At 33.6% G+C, this 25554-nt stretch overlaps 1 protein-coding gene across 3 annotated transcripts in view; it reads left to right on the top strand.

The window, feature by feature from the left end:
- LOC118282191 (protein qui-1) overlaps positions 1-25554 on the top strand; it is a 138022-nt gene that overhangs the window by 88096 nt on the left and 24372 nt on the right. For 2 of the 3 annotated variants that reach the window (XM_050701440.1, XM_050701441.1), the window contains 11 exons: positions 1964-2086; positions 3904-4073; positions 7150-7304; positions 8766-8934; positions 10889-11048; positions 11303-12047; positions 12133-12276; positions 14492-14692; positions 15849-16045; positions 16931-17077; positions 19170-19288. In XM_050701440.1, the coding sequence (XP_050557397.1) occupies positions 1964-2086; positions 3904-4073; positions 7150-7304; positions 8766-8934; positions 10889-11048; positions 11303-12047; positions 12133-12276; positions 14492-14692; positions 15849-16045; positions 16931-17077; positions 19170-19288 (2330 nt within the window). The remainder of the gene's footprint in view (positions 1-1963; positions 2087-3903; positions 4074-7149; positions 7305-8765; positions 8935-10888; positions 11049-11302; positions 12048-12132; positions 12277-14491; positions 14693-15848; positions 16046-16930; positions 17078-19169; positions 19289-25554) is intronic. The other variant, XM_050701442.1, reaches the window with a different exon arrangement.

Consider the following 25554-nt stretch of genomic DNA (forward strand, 5'->3'; position numbering starts at 1 on the left):
TTCAATCCTTCAATTTAGATTGAAGTGTCAATTATATATTTTGTTAATTTTACCGAATAGGTCAGTGACTCATACAAATATAACTGAAATAGAACACAGAATACAACAGAGAACACATAAAATAAAGCAACAGCGCCAAACGAATGAGCGACATCACACAGAAATTCCAAACAACTCCGTACCTGAATCAAAATGGAGTACGCCGCGGGCGCCATCATTCTACATTCCAAATTCAAATTCAAATGCATCTGGAACTTTGACAGGGACCGTTACAAATGGAAGCAACGGACAGAATTGATTCTGCCGAGATTAAACTCAGATATTTTGAAATGTAATTTCATTGAGTGATACACGTGGATTACGTGTGATCGTATTAATTGTAAGTGGATTCAAGGGATTGAAATTGATTTCGTTATTGGTTTGGTTACCATTCGTATTTAGGATTTGAGGTTCACAATTTACCGTACTGGTTTGAACGTAAAATCTTTTTCGTAAATACTGAATTTAATGTTTCAAAACTTCGTGACTAGTTTTAACAAACAAATTGTTCTTGTCACACCACAGCAAAAACATACGTTTAATTCCAAAATGATTTTATACTTCCAATTCAAAAATACTATTACATCAAAAAGGCACATTTGAACGTCAAAGCAAATATAATTTAAGTATTAAAACTGTCAGTCTGTCGGTCAGTACTTTAGTAAAGCTATTTACTTTTCTGAATTACCTACATAGAAACATCAAATTGATTTGTTTTTAATTGAAAAAAATAATTCTAGGATTACAATAATTAAAAGTCACAAAATTAAAACGCTGAACAGAAATAAAACTATCTGAAACACGATCAAAGTAAAGCAATATAACTTAAATGCCGCTTAACCACTCAATAAAGTAAGTTAAGTAGAAACTTATGTAGGAGCGATGTGGTTTTATACTCCTAATGTAGAAACTCTTCGCTTCGATTCAAAGGCTTTCTTGAAATGTGCAACATTTTAGACTTAAATGAAGATCAAATTAAGTTGCTTTTACATTACGGAAAGATATTTATTAATGACAAAGCGCGGTTTCTGAGACCATTATTTTATTTTTAATCGACTTAAAAAATGAGGTTCTTAGTTTAACCTGTTTGTTTGTATGTTTGTGTGCGATTATCTCGCGTTTGGCTGAACCATACAATGCGGTTTTCAGCATAGTGTTTTTCAGATTTAGGAGAAAGTTTTAGGTATATAATCCTCAACTTAAAAAATTGAGGTTCGCATATTCAAGTTCTGAAGACGATTCCCTTTTAATATAAAAGTTTTATGTATTTATATATATTTATATCTATATTGCATTTTCAGTATACATATAGTAAAGTTGTACATTTACAATGGAACACATACTTTTCACCAGTTTTGTTGGTTTAAAAGAGTGTGCCTGCAAATTTCAGTTTGGTAGTCGAACTTACGACCGCATCAACAACACGTCACTAAGTTTAGACAGCATAAGTATTTTTTAAAAAAGTGAACATAAAATTGTTTAAAAAAATATCGTTTGTTTTAAAATATTACGCGCTTGCGGACTTCTTTTCAAATGAAAAAGCTCAAAAAGCCTTTCGTTTTTATTGACCAAAATATTTTATACTTTTTATTGAAAACGTTGGTAAATATGAATACTTTTGTGTCTATCAAAATATTTGGACGCACGTCAGGGGAATGTGAAACGAATTGAATGCACAAAAACAACTATTTGCAATCCACCATTTTGTGCAAATACAAATACATTGATGTCAGTCTCTCTGCCTTTTGTCCCAGTTATGTAAAGACTAAATTGCTGTATGACTGAAAAAAACCTTTGAATAACTAGCGTAAAGCCATGACAATAAGGTTGCTTTTTCACCAGAGATGTGCTATGCTATGAAGGTGTGTCTTCTACCATTACTTTTTTATCGTTACTTACTACAAAATTGTTTTTTTCCCCTTAGATCGAGTTCGTGGACATGCACTATGGTACCGACGGTGGAGACGAAACCAATCCGGCGTTACTACACCACTACCTCGATGAAATCAAATGCTGCAACCAAACATCGAAAGCCGGCTACTTTCTGGTAAGTAAATTACAACCTTATGAAGCTGGCATAAAGTTTACTTTAGCTTTTAATTGTTTTTGGTTCATTTTATTCCTTTATTTTAAAAAAGAATTATTAAGGTAAACTTTTTTATTCGCTACCTTTTTATACTTACATAAAATTAATACTGGCCACTTTTTGCAAAAAAATATAAAAAGCCATTAATTTTTTATTTTTTATTTATTGTTCTTAATTTTTATACGGCTGCACTTTCTCATTCAGCCTGTCAAAATTTGTTTATACGTTTACAAATAAAATGGCAAATAATACTAATTAATTAAAATATTTTTGTTGAATAGAATAATTATTTTGCTTTAATATGAAGTTTGAATTACTTTTTCTCCAAAGCATTGAAGAATTATTTTTTGGAATTATGTATAAAGGCTGAATGAGTATATTACCTTTGCTTTATTTTGGGCAGTATATTAAACCACATGATTTGTGTCTATTGCTAACGTGTGTTTTATTTGTATTTAATAATATTTTAACGTGAAATTAAATAACAATTTCATACATAACAAAGTGGTGCGCTTAAAACTAAAACACTAAACAGTTTCGGTATTCAATTTAAATTATATTTAAGGACTTAAAGGATAAAGTAGTGAAACATGTGGAATACGAAACTACAAACAAAGTATTAGCGTAACTTCGAACTAAATCCTATTAGCATAAAGTAAATATTTACATTTATTGAAAGACAATAATTTTGCTGAGGGATTCGCAATTCGCGTTCCCAAAATATTCTTTTTTACTTTACATACCGTAAATAGTCAAGTTCACTGTGGATAGGAAAAAATCAATACCTTTAATATTTTCGTCTTGTTCGAGCATTGACGATGATCAATGCTCTCTTGACGTCCGTACCAGAGTGTGATTTGTTCGCAGCGAGATGGAAGGATGTATGTCGTGAATATTTAAGATTTTGTGAGAAGATGGATGGTTGATGAATTAGTTTTAAGTAATTAAAATATTGTAATATCTACCTTTTTTCAAATTGGTAATTTTACGTAATGTGAAGTAGGTATTTTATATCACTTTAGCTGTATAATGTATTGGCTTAAGTTGTTGTGTTTTTTTCTACTAATAAGCAAATATATGAATATTATTATCTTTGAGGTAAAATTAAATTAGAAAGAGTTTTTAGATCAAAATAATAGTCAACTATTTCGTACCTAATATTTCATAAAATCAACCGAAAAATTGTTAATCAACCTACGGCTACGCAAAAAAAAAACATATTTATCCTTAGAACTTACCAATATTAATTTTAATTGCAATGAGTAATTTGAAACTTAATAGCTACAGCCATTTTTACCAAGAATTCTTTTTATCTACCTTTTAAATTATAAAATGGCTCAGGCAATAATTATAAACTTGTAATAATGAAAATAAAAATGAGCATCGTTTCAAGAATGTTTAATAGTACTATATTACTTTAAGTTAATGGATTTGCTTTGAATGTTAACAAACTTTTGAAATGAAAATGTAAAAGATTTTTAATGGAGTGGTCTTCTGAAATAATCATTAAATGCTTGCTATAAGATAATCGAAAACTGCTAATGAACTTCTTTGTTTGTTAATCTAAAAAGCATAAGTAGACTTTTGATAACTTTAAAAGCAACAGAATAATTATAATTATTTATGTTACAAAAAGTTTCTAAAGGCTATTTGCATATTTGAATTTACAAAAAAAAATCTAGTAACTAGGTACCTACCACATTTCTATGGATGCAAACAGTTATTGTTAAAAAAACACAACATTCTATATTTAAAATTGTTGTCTTTTTTACAACCAGTGCCTCATCGGCGGCGACGCGTCATCATACCAGCCAGTACTGCCCTACCATATCCCTGAAGCCATATTTGACGAACTGGTCAAGTCTGAGTCGGCACAAGCAGACCTCGTGCGAGCTTGTTACCGGTTGAACGGAGATGGCAGCTACCACCTCGAAGGGGAGGATAAGTGGTAAGTTAGAAAAGTATTTTAAAAACATAAGACTAATATTTTAATAGGTAAGTGAGGATAAGATTTTTGAAAGAGACGAAATCGCATACAATTTTTTTGGAAATTTATTTTCACACTATTTCTTAACCTTGTTTAATCAAATTGACGGTACCTAGTGCCACTTACTATTATGACAAGTTTTGAACTGATTTACTACCTATTTTAACGTATACACCGTATACGTTTATTACACAAGAGATTGGTAGACTAGGGTTCATCGATCAACCGTGAAAAATTGCGAAAGTATCATATCTCTTTCAAAGGTTCTTTTACTCTTCTCATGCAATGTGAAATGCACAATTATAGTAACCACCTATATCTCCTTTAAACCCAATTATAAAACCTACTACCAATACAATAACTCTTCGCTCCTTTAATATCAATATTAGTGCGATAATTTCCAAACTATTATAAGTTTGAATCATCCCTTATCGCTGTCATCTATTTAGGTCGTTACAATTTATGAGGCTTGCCTTAGCACGGGGCTACGATTACTCAGTACGATCGTAAAATAAATAATTTATCGTTTAGCTGGGAGAGGTTTCTTACATAAATATTGTTACACCTCAAACTGATGTTACTGCAAGTTACTTTTTTATGAGACAATGAAGCCCCACTTACATATAAACCCTTATATACATACAAGGGAACTGTGTATGCTTTGTTGGTTGAGTGGTCGGGCAAAGGATTATTGTATATTTCAGTTTTTCAAAAAATTCTCAGTAGTAACGCGGAGTCTAGAATTGTGTCCGGTATATGAAAATAGGCCTACAATTACATGGGACTTATAACACAAATGGTGAAAAATGGGAACACATGATATAGTGACATTACGTGCCGAAATGTGCACTTCTGCATTCCCCTTTAAGGATAAAAGCGTAACGATAAATTAAAATCAAATCAGGAAACTCGAATGTGAAGGCTTTTGTAAATCTTTGAATATATTGGAATAGATTAATGTCTGGCTAGAAAAGTAGTTACTAGTATTAGCTTTTCGGATTTCCGAAAAATTCTCAATATTCAGACAGGTTCTGGAAATATGACAATTGACTCACCAGCTAAGTTTACATGCAATGCATAATCACTGGTGAAAAACGCGTGCTACATTATTGAGCAAAATGCAACTCTGTCTACCCCTTCAGGAATATTAAGGCGCCATTATATTATGCTATTTACGTAATAAAAGATGAAAATAATCGCCTTAATAAAGAATTTTCTCCACAAAGGATTCTCTTTTATTTTTCCTTTGTCTTCTTAATAAAGCTTAGTTAGTATTCTGCAATATTACCAGTGTAGAAATAGATAGATAATTAACCTTATAGTATTTTGTATTATGAAGAGATTAATGTAAGAATTTTCCTTTGTATATTTTATAACAACATTGACCTATGTAAGACTAATAATAAGTATTGCGTAGTTTAGTATAATCAGCCAAATTATGGGTTAAGAAGATCTGCCTTGCTATATTCAAATGTATACTTTTCAACTAAGCTCTATACCTATTTTATAGCCATTAGTCAGCTCAGTGTAGCCACACCAACTAATGGCTACACTCTAAAGCTGGGTACTGACTTAAGCACTTAAAACTCTTATTTTTAACTTGTTGTACTAAATAAAAACATTATTTAATTGAAATTCAATTTCCTCTTAAATTGTTACCTAATTAAAGGAATAATAATATTTTTCATAAAAACGTTACACTATATTTAAAGTACACATGTTTAACAACCTATTTTGGTTTCTATCAAAACCCAAAGAGACACGTAACGTGATTGGTAACAGTTTCGGAAGTTCGATACCATTACAAGAGTATCGGAGCAATCAACGGAATGCCCCGATCATTCACGATCACGAGCGAACTCGGGAAGTCTTCAAAACTCGATATCAATGGATCGTCGATCATTCATCGTACTAGAAGCGGAGGAGTGGCAGAATTATACGGTTTTCGCAATGTGAATGAAACTTCCTATAACATGTCGTTATAGACTATAGTTCTCCTAAACAAGAGCTTGTTGTATGATAAATATATCCATGGTATATCTAAAGGACTGATTGTCTCACTGCCACTTGTAAGAATTTGTAGACGTTTTTCGGTATTTAAAAAAACGCACAGTACAGCACCGTATGACAATCGGTTCACTTCTCTTTTATAGAATTCATAACAAATCTGGTTAAAACTGGGTATTACGGGTATACTTTACTTGTATATGTGGCAACAGGCTCACCTCCTATTACATGGGACATATAACACAAATACTGAATAGTGTTACCGTGCCGTTTTTTGAGGGGGAAAAATCATCCAATGCCTGACTCTTACTGACTTAAAACGACCCCGTTCGTACCTACTTTTCAAACCTAAGCTCCGGTAAACCCGCAACCGCGATTGATAGTCCGCAGCTGCGGAATGTACACTTCTACCTATACCTTCGGGGATAGTCGGAATAGATAGATATTATGTCATAGTACCATCAATGCTATGTTAAGGAAATGTCATATACATAACATCGATGATAGTATGTCACTATGCCCTTTTGTTTCTGTCTTCAACATGTATTTCGCATGATAGCGACAAGTTTGCGTGTAACTTGTATGTAACAACGCCCTCCCTGGAGGCTTGTCACGAACTTGGAAAATAATGTCTCGCAAACCAAAAGTTTTTGTAATATTTTACGTTTATGATTCATAAAGCTAGAGGAAAGTATTGCCATTAAATCTATTGCAGAGTTTAACGTACCATTGCATTATATTTATTAGTTTTATTTGTGAAAAGTAGTGTAGATAAGGGTTCAGGACTAAAATTAGTATTGTTAAACGAACCAGAATCATCAAGAGTCTTTAAGTTGAATTTCATAAGCCAGAAGATTAAGCCAGTTAATATTTTAGCAGTTTTTACCTACTTTTTGTGTTTTTATAGAGGACTTCTAAATGACTCAAACACTATATAATGTTTAGTTTTATCATTATCCAATACATGATTGAACTATTTATTTTTAAAAAGGAGTATCATATTTAACTAATATTAATATATTTATCATAGGTTCAGCGATTTGATGGATCGTGAAGAACAGCGGAACCGTCTCTTCGAGGTCCAGAAAGCATTCAACGCCATAGCTCTGGAGGCTTTAGCCAATGGTGCTGATGTGACCAACCTGCTCCGAAGCCCCGTCGAACTACAATGCGAATTAGCTTTAAGTGAGTATTATTATAAGATACATTTTAGCTTGGCTAGTACCTTCAGCTTTTTTCTAATTAATTTAAGAAAATTATGTATTTATAACAATGTGGTCCAACTTAAATATTGACTAGTAAAAGCGATAGCTCTCAGCCTGTATTAACCCATTGTATATCAGAGGCCTTTGCCCCGCAGTGAGTCGACCATGGCTGAAAATAAATAATGTCAGAAGGCAGATCTACGCGAGACACAATGTGTTTTCTATTGTGTCTCATATACCGACAGTGAAGAAGTTAAAAGAAAAGTATGACAACAGACAGATAGCCGACAGTTTCAAAGTTTGCGTACTCACCTTACCTTACCTCAATAACCTTTGCAAACTATTTCCAATACTACATCTAATTACAGTCATAATTCAACACAAACAAAACAAAGACAGATTTGTCAACAATAAACAAGAACAATGAATGCTTCTCAAATTAATTTTCAGAACTCAATATTAGAGGCTACTATAACCAATTACGACGCTTTGATGAATATCTAAATTAATTTACCTAGAATATGACAAAGGGGTAAAAAGGTAGCCATTTCTCTAAACATGTGTTCTACATTTGCGAGCAAAGAACAGGAGCCTAATCCTAATAGCTTTATTAGGATTACACACAAATTCTGACATCAATCAATTATTTATTGTTCATAATATCAGAAAGGATAATTATTTTCTAGAAATTTAGAAATACGTTTACTGAACTTTTTAAACTACGGTCTGCAATTTGCTTTCCAATCTTGAAGATTATAATAGACCCTCTATACATATAGTGGGAGGTCATTACCCTGCAACGGACTATCACATTGATTGCGATGACCCAATTCTAATACGGAAAAATATAAAAAAATACGCACAAAACATACCTCTACAAACTATCATATTTCATTCCATTCCAATATACATTACATAGGGGATTGCGTTTCCCAGTACAGGGAATGTTTTTGTCCAACTTTTAGTTTGCATGTATTGTGCAAAACAATGTACTGCGCAGCCAGAGTTGTACATTATTTACATAGGTATGTTTGTTATTTACATTGCAGGCCGCTTTTCAAACCAAATGTTCTATTTCTTCTTAATTTTGAAATGTTATTCATTTTTGTTGTAATAAATTATTATTCTCTGTGAACAACTATGCAGATAATCGAAATAATGGAATAATATACTTTCCATATGGCTACATGTATAGTAATATAAATACTACTATCGTACACCCAATAACCGTCGAAGAGCCATCAGACAACAAATGGAGCCCAATAGGGCTGATGCCGACTTGGAGCTACGAAATACCTAGCGGGTTACCGGGGCTTCGACTCGAAAAGCAAGAGTATGAATAGCGAAACTCAATTACAATAATTAATGCCATTACATCTCACAACGTCTTCAAACAGGTAAACCACCGTAAATTACAAACTAACACAATGTATGTTTCCAGATCTCCTCTCCAATGGCAATCATCCAAAGGGCATGATAGCGGTGTTCAGAGACGTGCCAGATTTGGAACCTGACGACTCTAAGATAGCAGCGTTGGCCCACACTAGGTTAAAAGAATTAAGAAAAAAGCTGGAAGATGCTTTACCTGATACACATGTCATCACGCTAGAGTAAGTATTTTAGAAAACATGTCATATACACTTTATACTAATTTAAAACTGTTGAATTTGATAAATGACCCATTACTTAAAGACTATCCGATAACATATCGCTAGTGACTTGCAAACAGAATAGGTAACTTAGCCCATTAACTGCCTGTGTCGCATATATGTGACACATGTTTTCGTGTCCCTGCCGCTCGTCGTGTATTTCTGCGACAGAGTTAGAGACTTATTTAGTGTAGTTACATTTTTGGATTTGTAGCTAGTGGCGTGATAATTGATATTAAACTGGGCGCTTAAAGGGTTAAATACAGCAAAAAACATTTTTTATTGTTTTAATGAATGTTTGCGTTCTAAAAGGAACACTAACTTTGCAAAATCCCGTTTTGCACGCTTTAGTATTGCAAAACGTTTAACAATCAAAACGTCACACGAAATCAAACATCGGTATTCCTGCCGATTCACCTTGTTTTTAACATATGAACGAAACAAAATCATCAAAAATACAATATCTATTTTCCTTTTCACTCTTGACAAATTCCATAACAACTTCGACCCTGACAGCACGATTCTGGCTTCAGATTAAAACAACAAAAGGTTCCCTAACAAAAGGTGTTTTGACTTTTTCTATTGTCAATCTTTTGTCGCATTTAACGTCATATTCGGGGTACATATTCCAAGTCAAGTTACGTCAAAGAGGATAAAAGGAAAAGAAATAATATTTTCCTTAAGAAAGAAAACCTTCGTATATTAATAGTTTTATTTTCTTTATAAATGTTTGTGAATGAGATGGCTTTTCGAGATTTTTCCTTCTCCCTCAAGGCATTTCTGAGTAGTGCAAAATGAATAGCGCTTTAGGGTACTGTAAATATAATATGCATTAAATAGAATGAATCCCTCACAGGAGGTAAAAGATTACTATTTTCTGCTCATAGCATTATTTTTCCTTTCTCGCAAACCACATAGAAAGAAAATAGGACCTTCACTTGAATGAGATTAAGCACACTTTGCGTCGAAAATCATTAGCTACGCATTTCATAAAATATAATCCTTTTATCATTGTGGTTACAATTTATTTTCGCATTAATGATATTATGGAACCATTATCAATCACCTAAATGGAATTCCAAATTCATTAAAATTTGATCTCATCCAATATTTTATTCAAAAGTCCATTATCATACATCATAGTTAAGTATAAAATGATTATATTTAATAGCCCGTGACTCAGTACTGAACTTTCAACCTTTCTCATTAATGTAAAAGTTAATGAAATAATGAAGTTCGGGGCTTTTAAATTATGAATTTATTAAGATCAATGTTTAGTGCTTACATTGTTAAAAAGGTTTTAAAACTGAATACGCTATCATAAAGAACAATAACAATAATAATACCAATTAATAAAACGTTAATTAAGATAAAATTTCGAAAAATAAAAAGTATTAAAAAAGACAGATTGGTTCCATAAAAACATTTCTATCTGCATTTCCAAATGCAGTTCCTGATAAGAACTTTTGGCAACTACTGGCAATTCCTTAGACAGCTTCCGAGCAGTGAATGCCATTTACAAAATGTCCAGTGAAGTTTTTAGATTTATTTTATCTTGACCAAGCGAAGAAACTAGAGTATTTTTCTCCATCCAATACTCGAAATGAACTGTCATTGAAGTAGTATTTCTTAAGTTTGGATAGATTTTAAATCTATTGGAATTACCTCATTGATGAAGTGGTCACAAGTACTATTACTGAAGAAGTATTCAGTCTTTTTATTCAAATTCCAGATCTATTAAAGTATTGGACACAGTAATTAAAATAAAGAAAATATGACCTCATACGTGCATAATGATAGATGATAAGATACTTACATGATGTAATTATTATGTATTTCTTATTCCTAAATAAACAAGGTTAAGATTTGATTATTTTTTGAATGATTATAAAGATTCTTTTTCAATTAATCCTAGGACATCTTCAGCGGATTCGTCGAGGACAGACGGAGCATCTGACAACGAAGAAAAATTATCTCCTTTAAGAGAGAAGGTGCAAGTAGTGGTCAGTTCGCTAGTCGACGAGAGCCTTAGCACCGAACCCGATCAGGGAAAGGGAAGAAAAAAGACTGTACAGGTTAGTTACTCCGTTTTGGCACTTAATACTTAAGAAAAAGTTTAAGAAGATAGGTACTCCGCTTCACAATTTTATGAAATTTTGACATCCACAAGTCTTTGAAATTCTCCTCGAACAAATTCTCTTATACGTTCCACAAGAAGACATTAAATAACTCACGTACGAGTTTAAAGTCTCCAATGTCGAACTTAACTTCCCTCACGTGACAACTTTGCTCGCATGAATAATTTATTGGCTTTCGTTTTAACTTTCAGGAAGTATTTCTGGAACACATCACTCATCTTAGGATATGTATAGAACATAATCGTTTGTATAAGGTTAACGTTAAGCAAATTGAAGAAGCAGCCAAAAGTATTTTAAATAACGCTAAGGAAAATTACGAAAATCGAACGCGGCATCCACCAGCTTTAATATATGGACCAGACGCTTCAGGAAAAAGCACTTTATTGACACACCTTTACTTCAAGTGCGAAGAAATTTTCCCGAAGCCAGTTTTGAGGATAGTACGATTTTCTGCTTCAACACCGAGATCGGCCTACAATTTGGAACTGCTTCGAGTGATGTGTCAACAAATATCGATAATTTTAAACATTCCCGAAGGTTATTTGCCAAAAGACGCGAGTTTTGATCCTCTCTATATAAATAATTGGTTCCAAAGTCTGCTTAGAAAATGTGAGGAGATGGAAAACGAGATTTTGTTGATATTTATCGATAATGTGCATAGAGTGAATCCTTTGGAATGTGATATAGTGACAGGTTTATCTTGGCTGCCGATGTCGTTGCCAAGGAATGTGTTTCTCGTGTGTACTAGTGCCGTATCTTTAGAACAGCTGCAGCTGACGCCGGCTCAGAAGGAAAAGTTTAAAGTTCAGAACTGTTACTATTTGTTGGACGCGATAGAGGAGACTCCGGAGAATAATAGCTATGGAGACTATATTGATGGTGCCTTCGATAACTTAGAAGTCCTCTTTGGTTCTAAAGCGTTTAGTAAATTAGCAAGTGAGTATGAGAGCGTTTTCTAGCATTTTCACACACATGTACAATTTCAGAAATAGTTTTGAAACAATTCTTGCATCATTCGTAGGTTACATAACTTGTTCGGAGTTCGGGCTGACTGAACTAGAACTCTTGGAGCTACTAATGCCGACCAGCAACAGCGACGCGGTTATTACACTGAAGGACGCAAACTTTAACTTCTCTACCATATGTGTCGCTAAATATATGATGAGTAAGTATTATATTACTGTAGTTTCGTTACTGTCACTAAAAGTTTATCTTTGCTTTTATGAACACTACTTTTGTTAGGTATATTTTGTTGCTGACTTGTATTGTATATTGTATTCGTGAACGAACGTTTTCTTACTAAGAAACGAGGATTATAAAGAGTGGTTAAATACCAAAGGCCGATGTTCAAATGAAATGTCAATAATTTTCTAATCATTTGTGTTTTATGTAAAGTTAACATCGGCCCTTGTTATTTAACCACCTTTTATTTCCTGGGAAAGTAAGTAACGGTGTATCTACATAAATTATATTGGATTCTTAAAATATTAAACTCATCAATAGCGTAAGATAGGCTAACATGAATATTAGCATTTTCATAATCCCTTTTTTGTTTTACTATATTTCTTTCTTACAAACACTTCATAAAACAGTGAAAAAATTGATTTAATAAAATATATTTAACCATCTCTACCTTTCGAAGAACAAACAAATTATGCAAAGTCTTTGGAAACGTGTTTTCAATTTCCCATAACGTTTAAAGCAATGAAGAAGTTTTACTCGAACGTCTTCGCGCAATGAATACAGAAGTGCATCCTATGAATACAAACCATCTTTTTATTTCAAGTAATTTGAATTGTATGTAAATAAAAATATTGAAAGCGAATAAAACCTAGAATTTTCCATTTACTTTCGCAGACCATTTCGCTTATGGAAATACGGAAATAAACTGTTACATGCATGAAATGCTCTTCAAAGAGCTGCACACATTTTAAATGCATAAAGGTTGGTAGATATGGTGTGTAGAAAACTAATATTTTTCTGGGCTAATATAGGAATATTTAACGATTCTGAAGTCATATTTTTCTTTATTTCGACCAATCAGCGTTTCGTGTAGTCACTTGCAGGCATTCATTATCATTACATAGTATAAAACAAAGTCACTTTCTCTGTCCCTATGTTCTTTTGTATGCATAAATCTTTAATACTACGCAACGGATTTTTAAGCGGTTGTTTTAATAGATAGAGTGTTTCAAGAGGACTGTTCATATGTATAGTACATGCATAATATCACCATTGCAACTACGTGAAGCTGGGGTGTGTCGCTAGTAAATACTAAATCACAATTCAAAAGAGTGATAGTGATTCTAATTGAGCCGTTATCTGTTAACTAATATTTTCGATTGAACCAAAACAATTGTCCAATATCAGTGATAGCTTCAATATTTTTCCAATACAATAATAAAATATTTTATCGCGTCAACACGACTGACGGTTAATCCTCTGATTGGACCAATTTCATTTTAATATCGTGAACAAAATTTAAGCTTATCGCAATTCCTGCTACTGTTGTGTACCTGTGCTAGTTATTGAGCTTATTATATTGCGTGTGAAGTGGGGACAGATAGCTGTGGTTTCATGTGGAATACTGATAATATACGACCACAATTTAATTAGCAATAATTTCCGTGAAAGGTGTGAAAGGCGCTTCTAAAAGTTGCTCATTTTATTCATACGTTCAATATTATGAAAAAAATACTCAGCAAAGTTATGCACAAAGTATTTTGTTTGGTATATTTTTTTTAATCAGACTGTATCGGACAGGATTGTAGTAGATCTATAGTATTTTAAAATGTAAACATCAGATCCTACAGTCAATTTCAGACATTTTTATGTATGCTATACTAGCAGAATTCAAGAGTGAGGTGCCGACCCAAAAATAATTGCAAGAGCCAGGCAAATAAATTTTATATGACCAATAACATTCCTTCCAATAATTCCCTTTCGATATTATTACACGTTGTCTGCAAAACTGCCGCCGGATTATGGAACAACGTTGATACGAAAAACATAATATTTATAGCTTGTTACTTTTATTGTATTTGTATTACTACTTATTCGAGTTCTCTAGTTTATTTATGTGGACATGATGGTCATATAAAAATGTACCTTTATTTCATAGACTTAGATATCAAAATGTACATGATACAAATTAGATATATCTTTTCGCAGCAAACTAGCTTCATGTAAAGTGGATCATATTTTAATTTTTACTTATATCTGACTCATGTCAATACTGAGAATTCTAAGCTAAACATTCTAGACCTTTTTGCCCATTATTAGCACATTTCCCTATTATTTATTAATTCTATCTCTATCACCAAACATATCAATAACAGAAACACTATCCACATAATAACAGTCCTTATTACTTCCAACAGAAAACTTAATATCGGAAAACGTAGTGTCGGGTCGGTGTACTTGGCGATGGCGGGCAGCTGCGGCCGGGGCGCGTGCGAGGCGTCGCTACGTGCGATCTCAGGCCGCACTTAGAGACGCTCACTCCGACCTTGCCGCATTACATTTTGCTAACTTCCTCCACGATGCCGATGACACAGATACTTCTGAAGCACAAGAGCCTGGTAAGTTTGTGTTGTGTTATTTGTGTTCTTGGATTTTTGTGTAATGTCCATTATCAGCTAAGTTAAAAATGTTATATCAGGTACTAAGCCGTGCTTAAAGGTGGATTATAATTAAATATATTAAGTTAGTACCAACAGATGTGGTTAATTGAATCATAATACTTACTTACCAAAAGCAAAATTATTAATGTTGAATTTTCATTACACACTCCCATTATTTAAGCTTAGGAGTCCCACTAGGAGGTACACTGGGACCAAAACAAAAACATTATTCATTTTTGCCATCTAATAAAAGTTCGCTGACAAACTTCTACTTTTAAACTCCCAGCGCCGTAATTATGAAGGTTACTTTGTCACCACGTAATGGAGTTTTTAATAAATGCTGACATTAAAATACCTTTTAGTCCGTAACTTATCTACCCTTCGCGTGTCTCTTTCAATAATGCGTACAAAATTCCATCAAGCCGCTGATCCTTAGCAAATGAACCACGTAAGCTCGTTTTAATAATCTCGTTGACTTCGTCGACGACGCACGCTAAATACGCCAATAATTTTATATTAAATTCCCATTTCTTGTTTCTGGAAACTTTTGAATGCTATTTCGCGTTAAATTGTCGTAGCGAGATGTCGTTCATTATTCTACGAAAGCACCTTTGTATGGGAATTTTGACAAAGGCAAGGTGCACAATACTGGTATCAGTTTGAACGGAAACGTGTCGCCAAATACACCAAAACGTGAAACTGGCATTCAATTCCCTTTGATTGAATTCCGTACATCTAGCATTGCGACTCTCACAAAGAAAATGTCTTTAGATATTCGAGATGATGAAACCAAACCTTTCCATTCAAAATATATTTGACGTGGAATTGTATTCGAAATGGGTACATATAATATATTTTATTATAGATGCTATTATGTCTGGCGTTTATTAAAGTGTGATTTTTTAAGGCTTCGTAATGCTACGACTAAGGCTTTGTATTCTGACACAACACGTTAAGTAGCGCATTTGGAATGATAAATGGGACAAATAGTTCTTAACTTATTTAATACTAGATTTTATGAATCCTATCCCACGTTGCCTTGTATCTGTAAATTCTTACTAACACCAAAACACTTTACTATGTACTAACAACTCAAATACTCATTCTACTATAGTTCGTATGCTCATAGGATGCGTGGATAACGACGACGATGCTCTCCTGGACTCGACTCCATTCCACTCAGCCACCAGAACAGCGGCTGCCTTCACCCAGCGGCACGTGGAAGAGTCCTGGCTTCATCTGCTATTAGCTGGAGACTTCTCCAAGCTCAAAGATCTCACCGTCTGCAATTTTGACTTCTTACTTGCATCGGTACGTTATCTATACTTTACTTACCTATTGTATTTTGATGTTTTACCCACCAGTAGTGTAGATAATCTGTGATCATTGGATAAGTACATGTTGTCTTATAATTAACTTGATTATCATGTTAAAATACTATTATTATTTCTCTACTAATCCACTTCAGTAATGTTAAGTAGGAAGTTCCTAGGAAAATACTGTCATTTGATACCATCTATAATTGATTAATTTTCATTAAAACCCTTTATGAGCTCCTATCAACAGGAAAAAAGAAAACTTGAAAATACTCCCACAAAAATTTCGAACCACCATCAAAGAAAAACAAAATACATAATTGAATGAAAATAAAACAAAAAACGTGAAATTTGGTCTATGAAATGAATGGTTATTTTCGTTTTCTTCGTGTCTGTATAAAGGGGACTGTCTTTGATGTCTCTTGGAGCTAGGCACGCCTTTTAATGGACAAAGTGCCTTAGAATCAGGACGTAATTTTATTACAATTCCACGCTATAAATCATTCTATTCTTAGATACTAAATTGCTTTTTCTTGTTGATTAGAGAAAATTATTACCTACATAAATAAATATGTATTTTGTTTGATGTATCGCCTTTATGATTTATTTCGAAATATTTATTAATTTCCTCTATCCATAAAGGATATTGTTTTGTTGCGAATTTTACTAGTTATAGTACTTATAGCATATTACATTTCCTTTTAAATTATGTGATTAATATCTCCGAAAGCCGCGAGTTAGAAAGCCATTTATTTGATTGATTTAAAGAAACTATATAGTAAATAATTTTGATATTGCCGCTAACTACTATTCTTCCACACAAAACTACCTCAAGCTTCAAATAAACCAAATAATCCAAACAAACTTTTGTCCCAAACAGGTGCAAACAGTAACGATATCGTACCTCCGTTGTATACTGGAGCACGTGCGCTGCTACATCCTGGATAGAGACGTGGAGCTGGTGTACGGAGCAGTCAGGAAGTCCAGTGATATCCTCACCAGGGATCCTATGCAGCTGGGAGCACAGGTAAATGAGAAATTTTGTATGTTACGTCTTGTGTAAGATGCTGTGTAGGCGAGTTATTTAAGTGATCATCATCATCAGCCGAGAGACATCCACTGCTGAAAAAGGCCTCCCCTTAGTCCTCCACGTAGAACGACAACGAATGAAAGTGATATTGTCTGTTTATTCTGACGATGTATAAAAATTAAAAAAATCGACTTAGTCCGACAGTTTGAAAATATTAGACACGTATTTTTTTTATTTGGTCATATAAATTAAAAATACGTTAATAAAACGATTCAAACATTAGTAGAAGAAACACTGCATTTCAAACTGCTACTTATTTTACTGACAAATTTCCTTTATTGTCATCAAAAACAATTTTCTAGTTCATCTTATAACGTAAATCCATTTTCTTACAACATACATACTTGTAACCAACAACCCCAAGTAATCTACTAATCACTAACAAAAAACCTTCCCACAAAATGTATACATAACCTACACACAAATACATAGCATGTATATAAAATCTGATCAGTGATCAAGTATCAATCAATAAGTGCCCTCGATGTCAGCGGGGCCACAAAGCCCTTAACCAGTTTCAATAAGCTTTTGTTCTCCAACTTTGGAAATTGGTTTACGTACAATCACAAATTCAATAGATAGATACATTCATAGTATGTATGTACTATGTATATAAAAGGTTTATGTACGCGATTTATATGAAGGGTCTGGATATTTTTATGACTGTGTACTTTGAGCTGAAAATACTAGATTGAGAGTGCTTGGTGCTTTCCATCAGAGATGTGATATACTGCTTCCACCGATCATGTTCATCAGGACACAGCTTAGTACTGGTGGTAACAGACTCAGCTAAGCTATGTTTTATATGGAAAGATGCGTGCTATGCATCGATACATCGCATACTCAAGCTGCGCCTCCTTCCTCACACAACTACATAACAACTATGGTTAGAAACGGTCATATAATTGCACAGCTTAGCTATTACATCTTTGTAGCATAGCTACATAGCATATCTCTGATGGAAAAGCACCTTAATTTAGATAATTGTTATTGGGCTATTATTTGAAGGAATAAAATCTAAATTACCGACCTTCACAGAATACATCTATTTTAATAATTAATTGACTACAAAAAACGAGGTTTCTCAATCCATCGTTTCGCTCGTTACAAAATGGTCTTTTTACCAATTATCTGTGTAACATACAGTATGTTTTTGATACTACAGTTTTGCTAACGATCACCTCATTCTCCTATTGTACGTATTCTATTTAATACACATCTCTTTAAGCCAATACCAACATGAACAAGTCGTAGTTTAACTTTTTTATACTCACAATGACCAAAATGTAAATAATAAAAGTTTGCCACGAACTAAACTTTAACTAAATTCAATGGTCGGCTAGCATTAATGGTTACAAATCGTGAAGTCAGGTGAAGTTGGGCGATGCGGTTAACTTATCTGTTGAACCAGTGATAAACTTCATCCTAACGCAGAGTTAGAGAGGTAAATTGTGAGGGGCTGAGTGCAATGTAGCAGGGAATACTACTGGTATAGTTGAGATTTTGATTCAATGTAGATTCGGATGTTCTTTGTCGAGTTTGATAGGTGTTTTATGTTTCTAGGTTCAGTGTATACAGCCTTATTATTTGTTTACATATACAGTATTATTTCGATCATACCGAACTTATATAACTTTTAGGATATATGTTAATGTGTGTGTTATGTTAATGTTCCTATGTGGGTGTCATAATCATTATGTGATTAAACCCTATAATTTATTGAATAAAGATTTTTTTAAGTTTTAGGATGTTACATGATAAAGGTTTTGAAATTTTGTACTGAGGGTCTAATAGACGCGTGATGTGTGTGTAAACTATACATGTTACTTGTTTATTTAACGTGTGGAACTAAATGTTTTTTGTTTCGTTTTTTGATTGATTTTCGCATATACAAAGATTTATTTTCTTCTCTTCATAACAATAATACTTTGTAGAAACAGATTGAATTAATAATTACAGTAAAAAATGTTCCTTTCTTTTAAAAGATTACTAACAACATTTATGTAATTATATATTTGTATTGTATTAGATAATCGCGTGGCTTCGCCCAGCAGTGGCGCGACGCGGTGTACTGGCCACGCTGGTGACTGCAGCAATGGCCTGGTGCGATGGTTACGACAAACCTCTGCTTGTACCCCTGAATGGATGGTAAGTGGCTGATATTTCAACTTACTTAATTAATTAGCTAACTTTTCTAGTAACTCTACCTATGTGTTTTGTTTTCTTTCAATGTATAGGTAACAATACGTGACAATACCAGCTTTGTGATTCATTGTCCTATTTTCTTTCTTTACATTCTGCTGTAACTTTCCCATTTGAAAAAGTACCCTTAATACGATTTTGTTTTACGTTTATAGAAATCGAAACGAGACCGCGTTAGGTGCTCTGTTAGGTTGGTTGATTCATCCGTGCCTGCCAATCAGAGTGCCGAACGCCTTCTTGCTTCGTTTTCGTTCAACGTAAAGCATACTCGTACTAATGGTACAGACCTGTCTTGCAAAAATCACCTAAAAAAAAGTTTATCCAATTTTATCGAGACTTTTTACAAAAAAATGTGATTTTAATATTTAGATATACAGTTTATTACAGACAGACAATGAAAACCTTGATACACTTTTGGTGACACACTTAAGGTATATTTTATTTCATTCTTATTATACAAAAACATACTAAAATTCACAAAAGACTATTCAGAGAACCATAGAAACAGGACATGATATGAATAGTAGAATAACAGCTATAGTTAAGTTTTACGGCGGCTATAAGGCTGCCCGTCCTAGGAGGGAGGATTTCTATATCATAACTGAAATGGCCGCACCTTTCCCTTTTTTCAATATTCGACTCGCAATATTACTATTGACACACCGTCTTAATATTCTGTGAATGTCTCAAAATACAAATGACGCTTGGTTGTAGTTATGTACCTAAAAGATACCAATGTATAAGCTACTCACTTACTTTAAACTACTACTTTATTAATGGTTAAACTCGAAATACTCATAATAGTTCATGAGTATCTACGAGTTTGTTTTTCGATTTCGTTAAACAAAAACAAACTCTCACTGAGGTTACTGTTGCTTGAAACCTAATTGTGTGTCGGTTACAATACCCAGTATTCCTTATCAATTTTACCGGTAACTATTAGAATTTTCCTTTCATGAGTACTTGTCTTCAGATAGTAAAACACTAACAAAATATTAGGTTGTTTTGGCCCATGTTAGACAGGATTAAAATGTGAGATTATTTTCATAATCACATCCATTTTGCAAGTTGACCTACAAAATAACAAATACCTGAGAGTCCCCATAATTACTTTCCCACAAAATCTGAGCCACGGAGACCAATTTCACCGATTCTTCGAGATTCGTTTCATTAAAATTAATAAAATTGCACTTTAATTATTAAATTACTGCAATTACGTGACTGATGTGCGGGTAAATACTTCCACGTACTGCCGATTACTTCGTACTGATTAAAGATAAATATTGTTTTAACTTATTTACACAAAAACAGTGAATGACAGACAGTGAGTAAACTACGTATTATTTTACTTACCTTAAAATGTGTAATACCTACCTAATAAAATAGTGTGATTCAACAATAGAAGATGACAAAGTCCATAAATCCTCAAATCAAACTTTGTGAATGAACAAATTATATTATTAATTTCTAGCGACCCCCAATGGAAAATATTATGCATATATTATACATATAAACCCTCCTCTTGAGTCATTATATCTATTAAAAAAGAACCACATCAAAATCCGTTGCGTAGTTTGAAAGATTTACCTTAAATACAAAGGGACATAGGGACAGAGAAAGCGACTTTATTTTATACTACGTAGTGATGTGCCTAGCAATCATCGTGGAATAAAAACTAATTAATTAGGCAAACCTAACAACAGTGGTCTATAACAAACAATTACACTGAAATCGAGAACAGGTAAATTGATAGAGGATCAATGTTCTGTCAAATTACATAGTTACTGTAAACTGGCCCACTATGGGCCCACTCAACGGAATTGAACACGGGGTAACCGCACCTGGTCGCATTGGCCACCGTACACTGAAGTTATTAGTGTTTCGTTTTTCATATTTGTCTTTAGGGCTCTGTCTACGCTTTCAGGATGATTGCTGTTTTTATTGTTTACATACATGTATAGTGACGATTACTTTGTTAAAGGTTTTCAGTAAAAAAGATTTTGAAAATTGTATAATTTTACAATTGTTAGTTCAACACTAAAATTGTTTGTAATTCTAGAAGGGCGGGGCCTCCTAGTACAGGTATTTATTTTACTTAAAAGGAGGCCTCTATGTAATGCTTATATTTTGTGTAAGTTTAAGATGTTAACGAAATAAATTTATTATTTACTAGCTTTTGCCCGCGACTTCGTTCGCGTGGAATAGTGACTTCCGGCAAATTTTTGGTTTTAACCACATAGTTCCCGATCTCGCGGGATCTCTTCAAAAATGAGATGTGGAAGATATTCCAGGGAACTCTTCAAAAATCAACATAATGAGCTCTGCGTTTGAATTTAATAGATGTATACTCACTTAGGGCATTGAAAAAATAGTTTAAAAACGGACTTAAACTAACTTAAAACTAAAGAAAGCTACGAATTACGAATTTATAACAATTAAAAAAGAAACTGACTGCCGCGTTGGGCGAGTGGCTGCAAGTGCGACTGCCGGGCAAGGGGTCTCGGGTTCAAATCCCGGGTCGGGCGAAGTATTACTGGGCTTTTTTCGGTTTTTCGAAAATTTCTCAGTGGTAGCACGGAGTCTGGAAATGTGCCCGGTATATGGCAATAGGCTCACCACCTATTACATGGGACTTAAAACATAGGTAAATTGTGAAAAGTGGGTGTACACAGTGGCATTACGTGCCATAATTTGCACCTCTGCCTACCCCTTCGGGGATTAAAGGCGTGACGATATGTATGTATGTAAAAAAGAAACTATATTACAACCTATCCTCTATGCTATAATAACCAAGCTTAAACTAAATAGTTTGAAAGAAACGACTTAAATCTAATCTAATTAATTTATAAATTAGACTTACAATTTTATTAAAAAAACTAACTACTAATAATTGATATCAAACTAAACCTACGTTAAATAGTTTAACCAAAAAACCAGGAAAACCCAACAAATAAACTTATTAATTGACAAATACAACGAAACCAATTTAGAATATACGAAACAGCAGGACCACTACAGACAAATAATCATACGACTGATAATACACTTTTTCTACGATAGTACCGAAGCGCTCGGCCGATACCCAACCAAATGAATGTAACGAAACCATAGCGCGATCTATTTCGATCCCAACGCCATCTATCGAGGATAAAGACAACTTGGATTATTTATTTATACTCCGTTCGGGCATTTTCTTTGTACTAAAAGTTTAATTATATTGATATTATTTTTTTCATACCTTTTTACTATTTATTTACTTTTTTTCGATGAATTAAAACAATAACATGAACCGAAGTCGTGTAACGATCGACATAGAATTATCTATACTCCGTTAGAGCATTTTCTTTGTACTAAATGTTTTATTATATTGATATTATTTTTTTCATACCTTTTTACTATTTATTTACTTTTTTTCGATGAATTAAAACAATAACATGAACCGAAGTCGTGTAACGATCGACATAGAATTATTTATAAATAATTTATTTCTTATTTTTATTTTTTGATTTTTGAAATAAAAATATATCTATGTCCTTTCTAAGGTTCTAAACTATATCTGTACCAAATTTCAACCAAATCCGTCAAAGTTTAAGTGTGGGAGAGCCATGCTTCGGCACGAATGGGCCGGCTCGACCGGAGTGATACCACGGCCTCACAGAAAACCGACGTGAAACAAATCCCCGATTCCCGAACATAAATTCCTAACTCCCAAAAAGCCGGCAACGCACTTGTAACGCCTTTGGTGTTTCAAGTGTCCATGGGCATAACGGCGATTGCTTACCATCAGGTAATACGTCTGCTCGATTGCCGGCTTGTTCCATGAAAAAAAAAAAAAAAAAAAAAAAAATAGTTGCGGAGATTAATAGTATAAGCATAGAATGTTCGACGTGATTCTTTAATTTGACATAACTTTTTTATTTATGAACCGATTGACATGAAACAAACACTAAATGTAAATTTAAGCATCCCACAATATATTCGTGAAAACCGCATCCAACTCGGATCAGCCGTTTCTGAGATTAGCGCGCACAGACAAACAGACAAACAGACAAAAAAAAAGTTAATTACATTTTTGGGTTCGACATCGACATAACAATAACCCCTGCTATTTTTTTTATTTTTATTTTCAATGTACAGACAGCACTTTTCTACGATTTTATTATATGTATAGATTATTATTGAAAATTCTCTAAATTTACATTTTTAAATAGTATACATACAAAATAAAATATTATTTAAAATTATAAAATTAGGAGCCGACCAATAGTAGGAGCATAGTCCAAGCCACCGGTGGTTAGGGCTCCAGAAACAGAAACCTCCTCACAATGCCTGCCGTTTCTAGGAGAACTGCCTTCTGCATCAGGCCCTTGATCCATCCGCCCAACCCCAGCCTCCTAAGGTGGTTGTCAAGGCTGTTGGGTATTAATCCGTTGGCCGACACGACTATCGGCACAACGATAGCCGAATCCACACTCCACATGTCGACAACCTCGTTATTATTATTATTATATTATTTATATTTCAGCAATAACCCAGTTCCTATCTCAAAATTTGCATTTTTTAACGTTGCTCCACACTAGGATTTTCCCCTGCGTCGTGGGTGCGTTTACAAACATATCATTTCACATTGATATAACTCCCAGACCCAAAGCAACAATTGTGTGGATTACACCATGAGTTACTCCGTGTGGGGATCGAACCCGCTACCCGTTGCACGGCAGCCAATAGCCCAGCCGCCGCATCAATCATGCAATCTATTTTAAAAGTAAATCCTTTCATCTCAATAACCCGTTCAACCCTATAATCAGACTGAGAATCTCATCACACAAATGACACAACAATTTCAATTGATCAAAATCCTTTTAGCGTGCCATTAATCTTCTTAAAATACGCCTCCAACCTATCTACATCCCATAAAGAATTCAAATCACGTTTTGTATCTTACTCAGTTAAGGATTCACGACGCGAATTATTCCATAAAGGTGCGATCCCCGGAAAAATAGCTCGCATGGGGCCCAAAGAATGTTACTTATAAAAGAGCAGCTTTGCTCCCGGAACGAGTTATGTACGTTAAATGAAAATCCACCTGCATAGCCGCTGCGTTCTTTGATATTTATTATAATCTCTTTAGAGAAGATTTCATATTGTGGTGTTTTTTTATGATATTTTTGTAATGTGTCACGCCCCCTTATTCCCGTAGGGGTAGGCAAAGGTGCACATTACGGCATTGCCACTGTATAATATACATTATACACCCACTTTTCACCATTTGTGTTATAAGTCCCATGTAATAGGGCTTGAGCCTATTATTCATATACCAGGCACAATTCCAGACTCCGTGCTACTACTGAGAAATTTTTATCGACCTTGTAAACTCTTTTCTTTTAAAAAAGCTATTCTAAGCGTTCAATAATGACTACATCTTATTAATATTTTTTACATTTCTACGTTAAAAGTAAATTAATTAGTATTCATTCCTCGAAATACACTCACAAGAGAAATTACTTTGATAAAAAATAATAGTTCATCAAGCAAATTCTTTATCTAGATATTCATACTATATTATAATTTTTAATTAATTCATTCGTAGAAATAAAATCAACTGTTTCTATTAGATAGCCAGTATTACCTACATTTAACATTGGCTCTTACTGAAATATTCGAATAATTTAAACATCGAAATATTAATAGCTGTACCTATTTAACGGTTGGACAGTTTTCGATCAATTTGCGATAATTGCCAGAGATAACGTTAATTTAATGCATATATTTGTCATAATAATGTTATTTTGACATATTTATCTTTCTTTGTTTTGCCCGTAATTTTATTGTTCACGTACATACCGTTTAATTAAGACTGTATAAAAGTTAGAATTTGATTTGACGCACACACACACAACGTTACGCCTTTTAGCCTTTATTAGGGGCAGAGGTGGATTCTTTCGGGGATTAAATGCATGATGATACATGAAATGAAGATAAGTATCTACTTTTTCTAATTCCTTATAGTAAATTTATCAAAATTTGGCTCTTCCCTTATTATTTTTGACTACTGTTAACCTGACTGAGAAGTTGATGCAAACAATTAAAGAAATATGACTGCAACTCGCGCTTCAAATAATATTCGCATTCTTATTCGAATATCGTTTTTATTCGCCTCAAATTCGGTTAGCCCAAAATATTTCTAAAATATACATACATACATACATACA

This window comes from Spodoptera frugiperda, chromosome 20, assembly GCF_023101765.2.
Source record: "Spodoptera frugiperda isolate SF20-4 chromosome 20, AGI-APGP_CSIRO_Sfru_2.0, whole genome shotgun sequence".
Lineage (NCBI taxonomy): Eukaryota > Metazoa > Arthropoda > Insecta > Lepidoptera > Noctuidae > Spodoptera > Spodoptera frugiperda.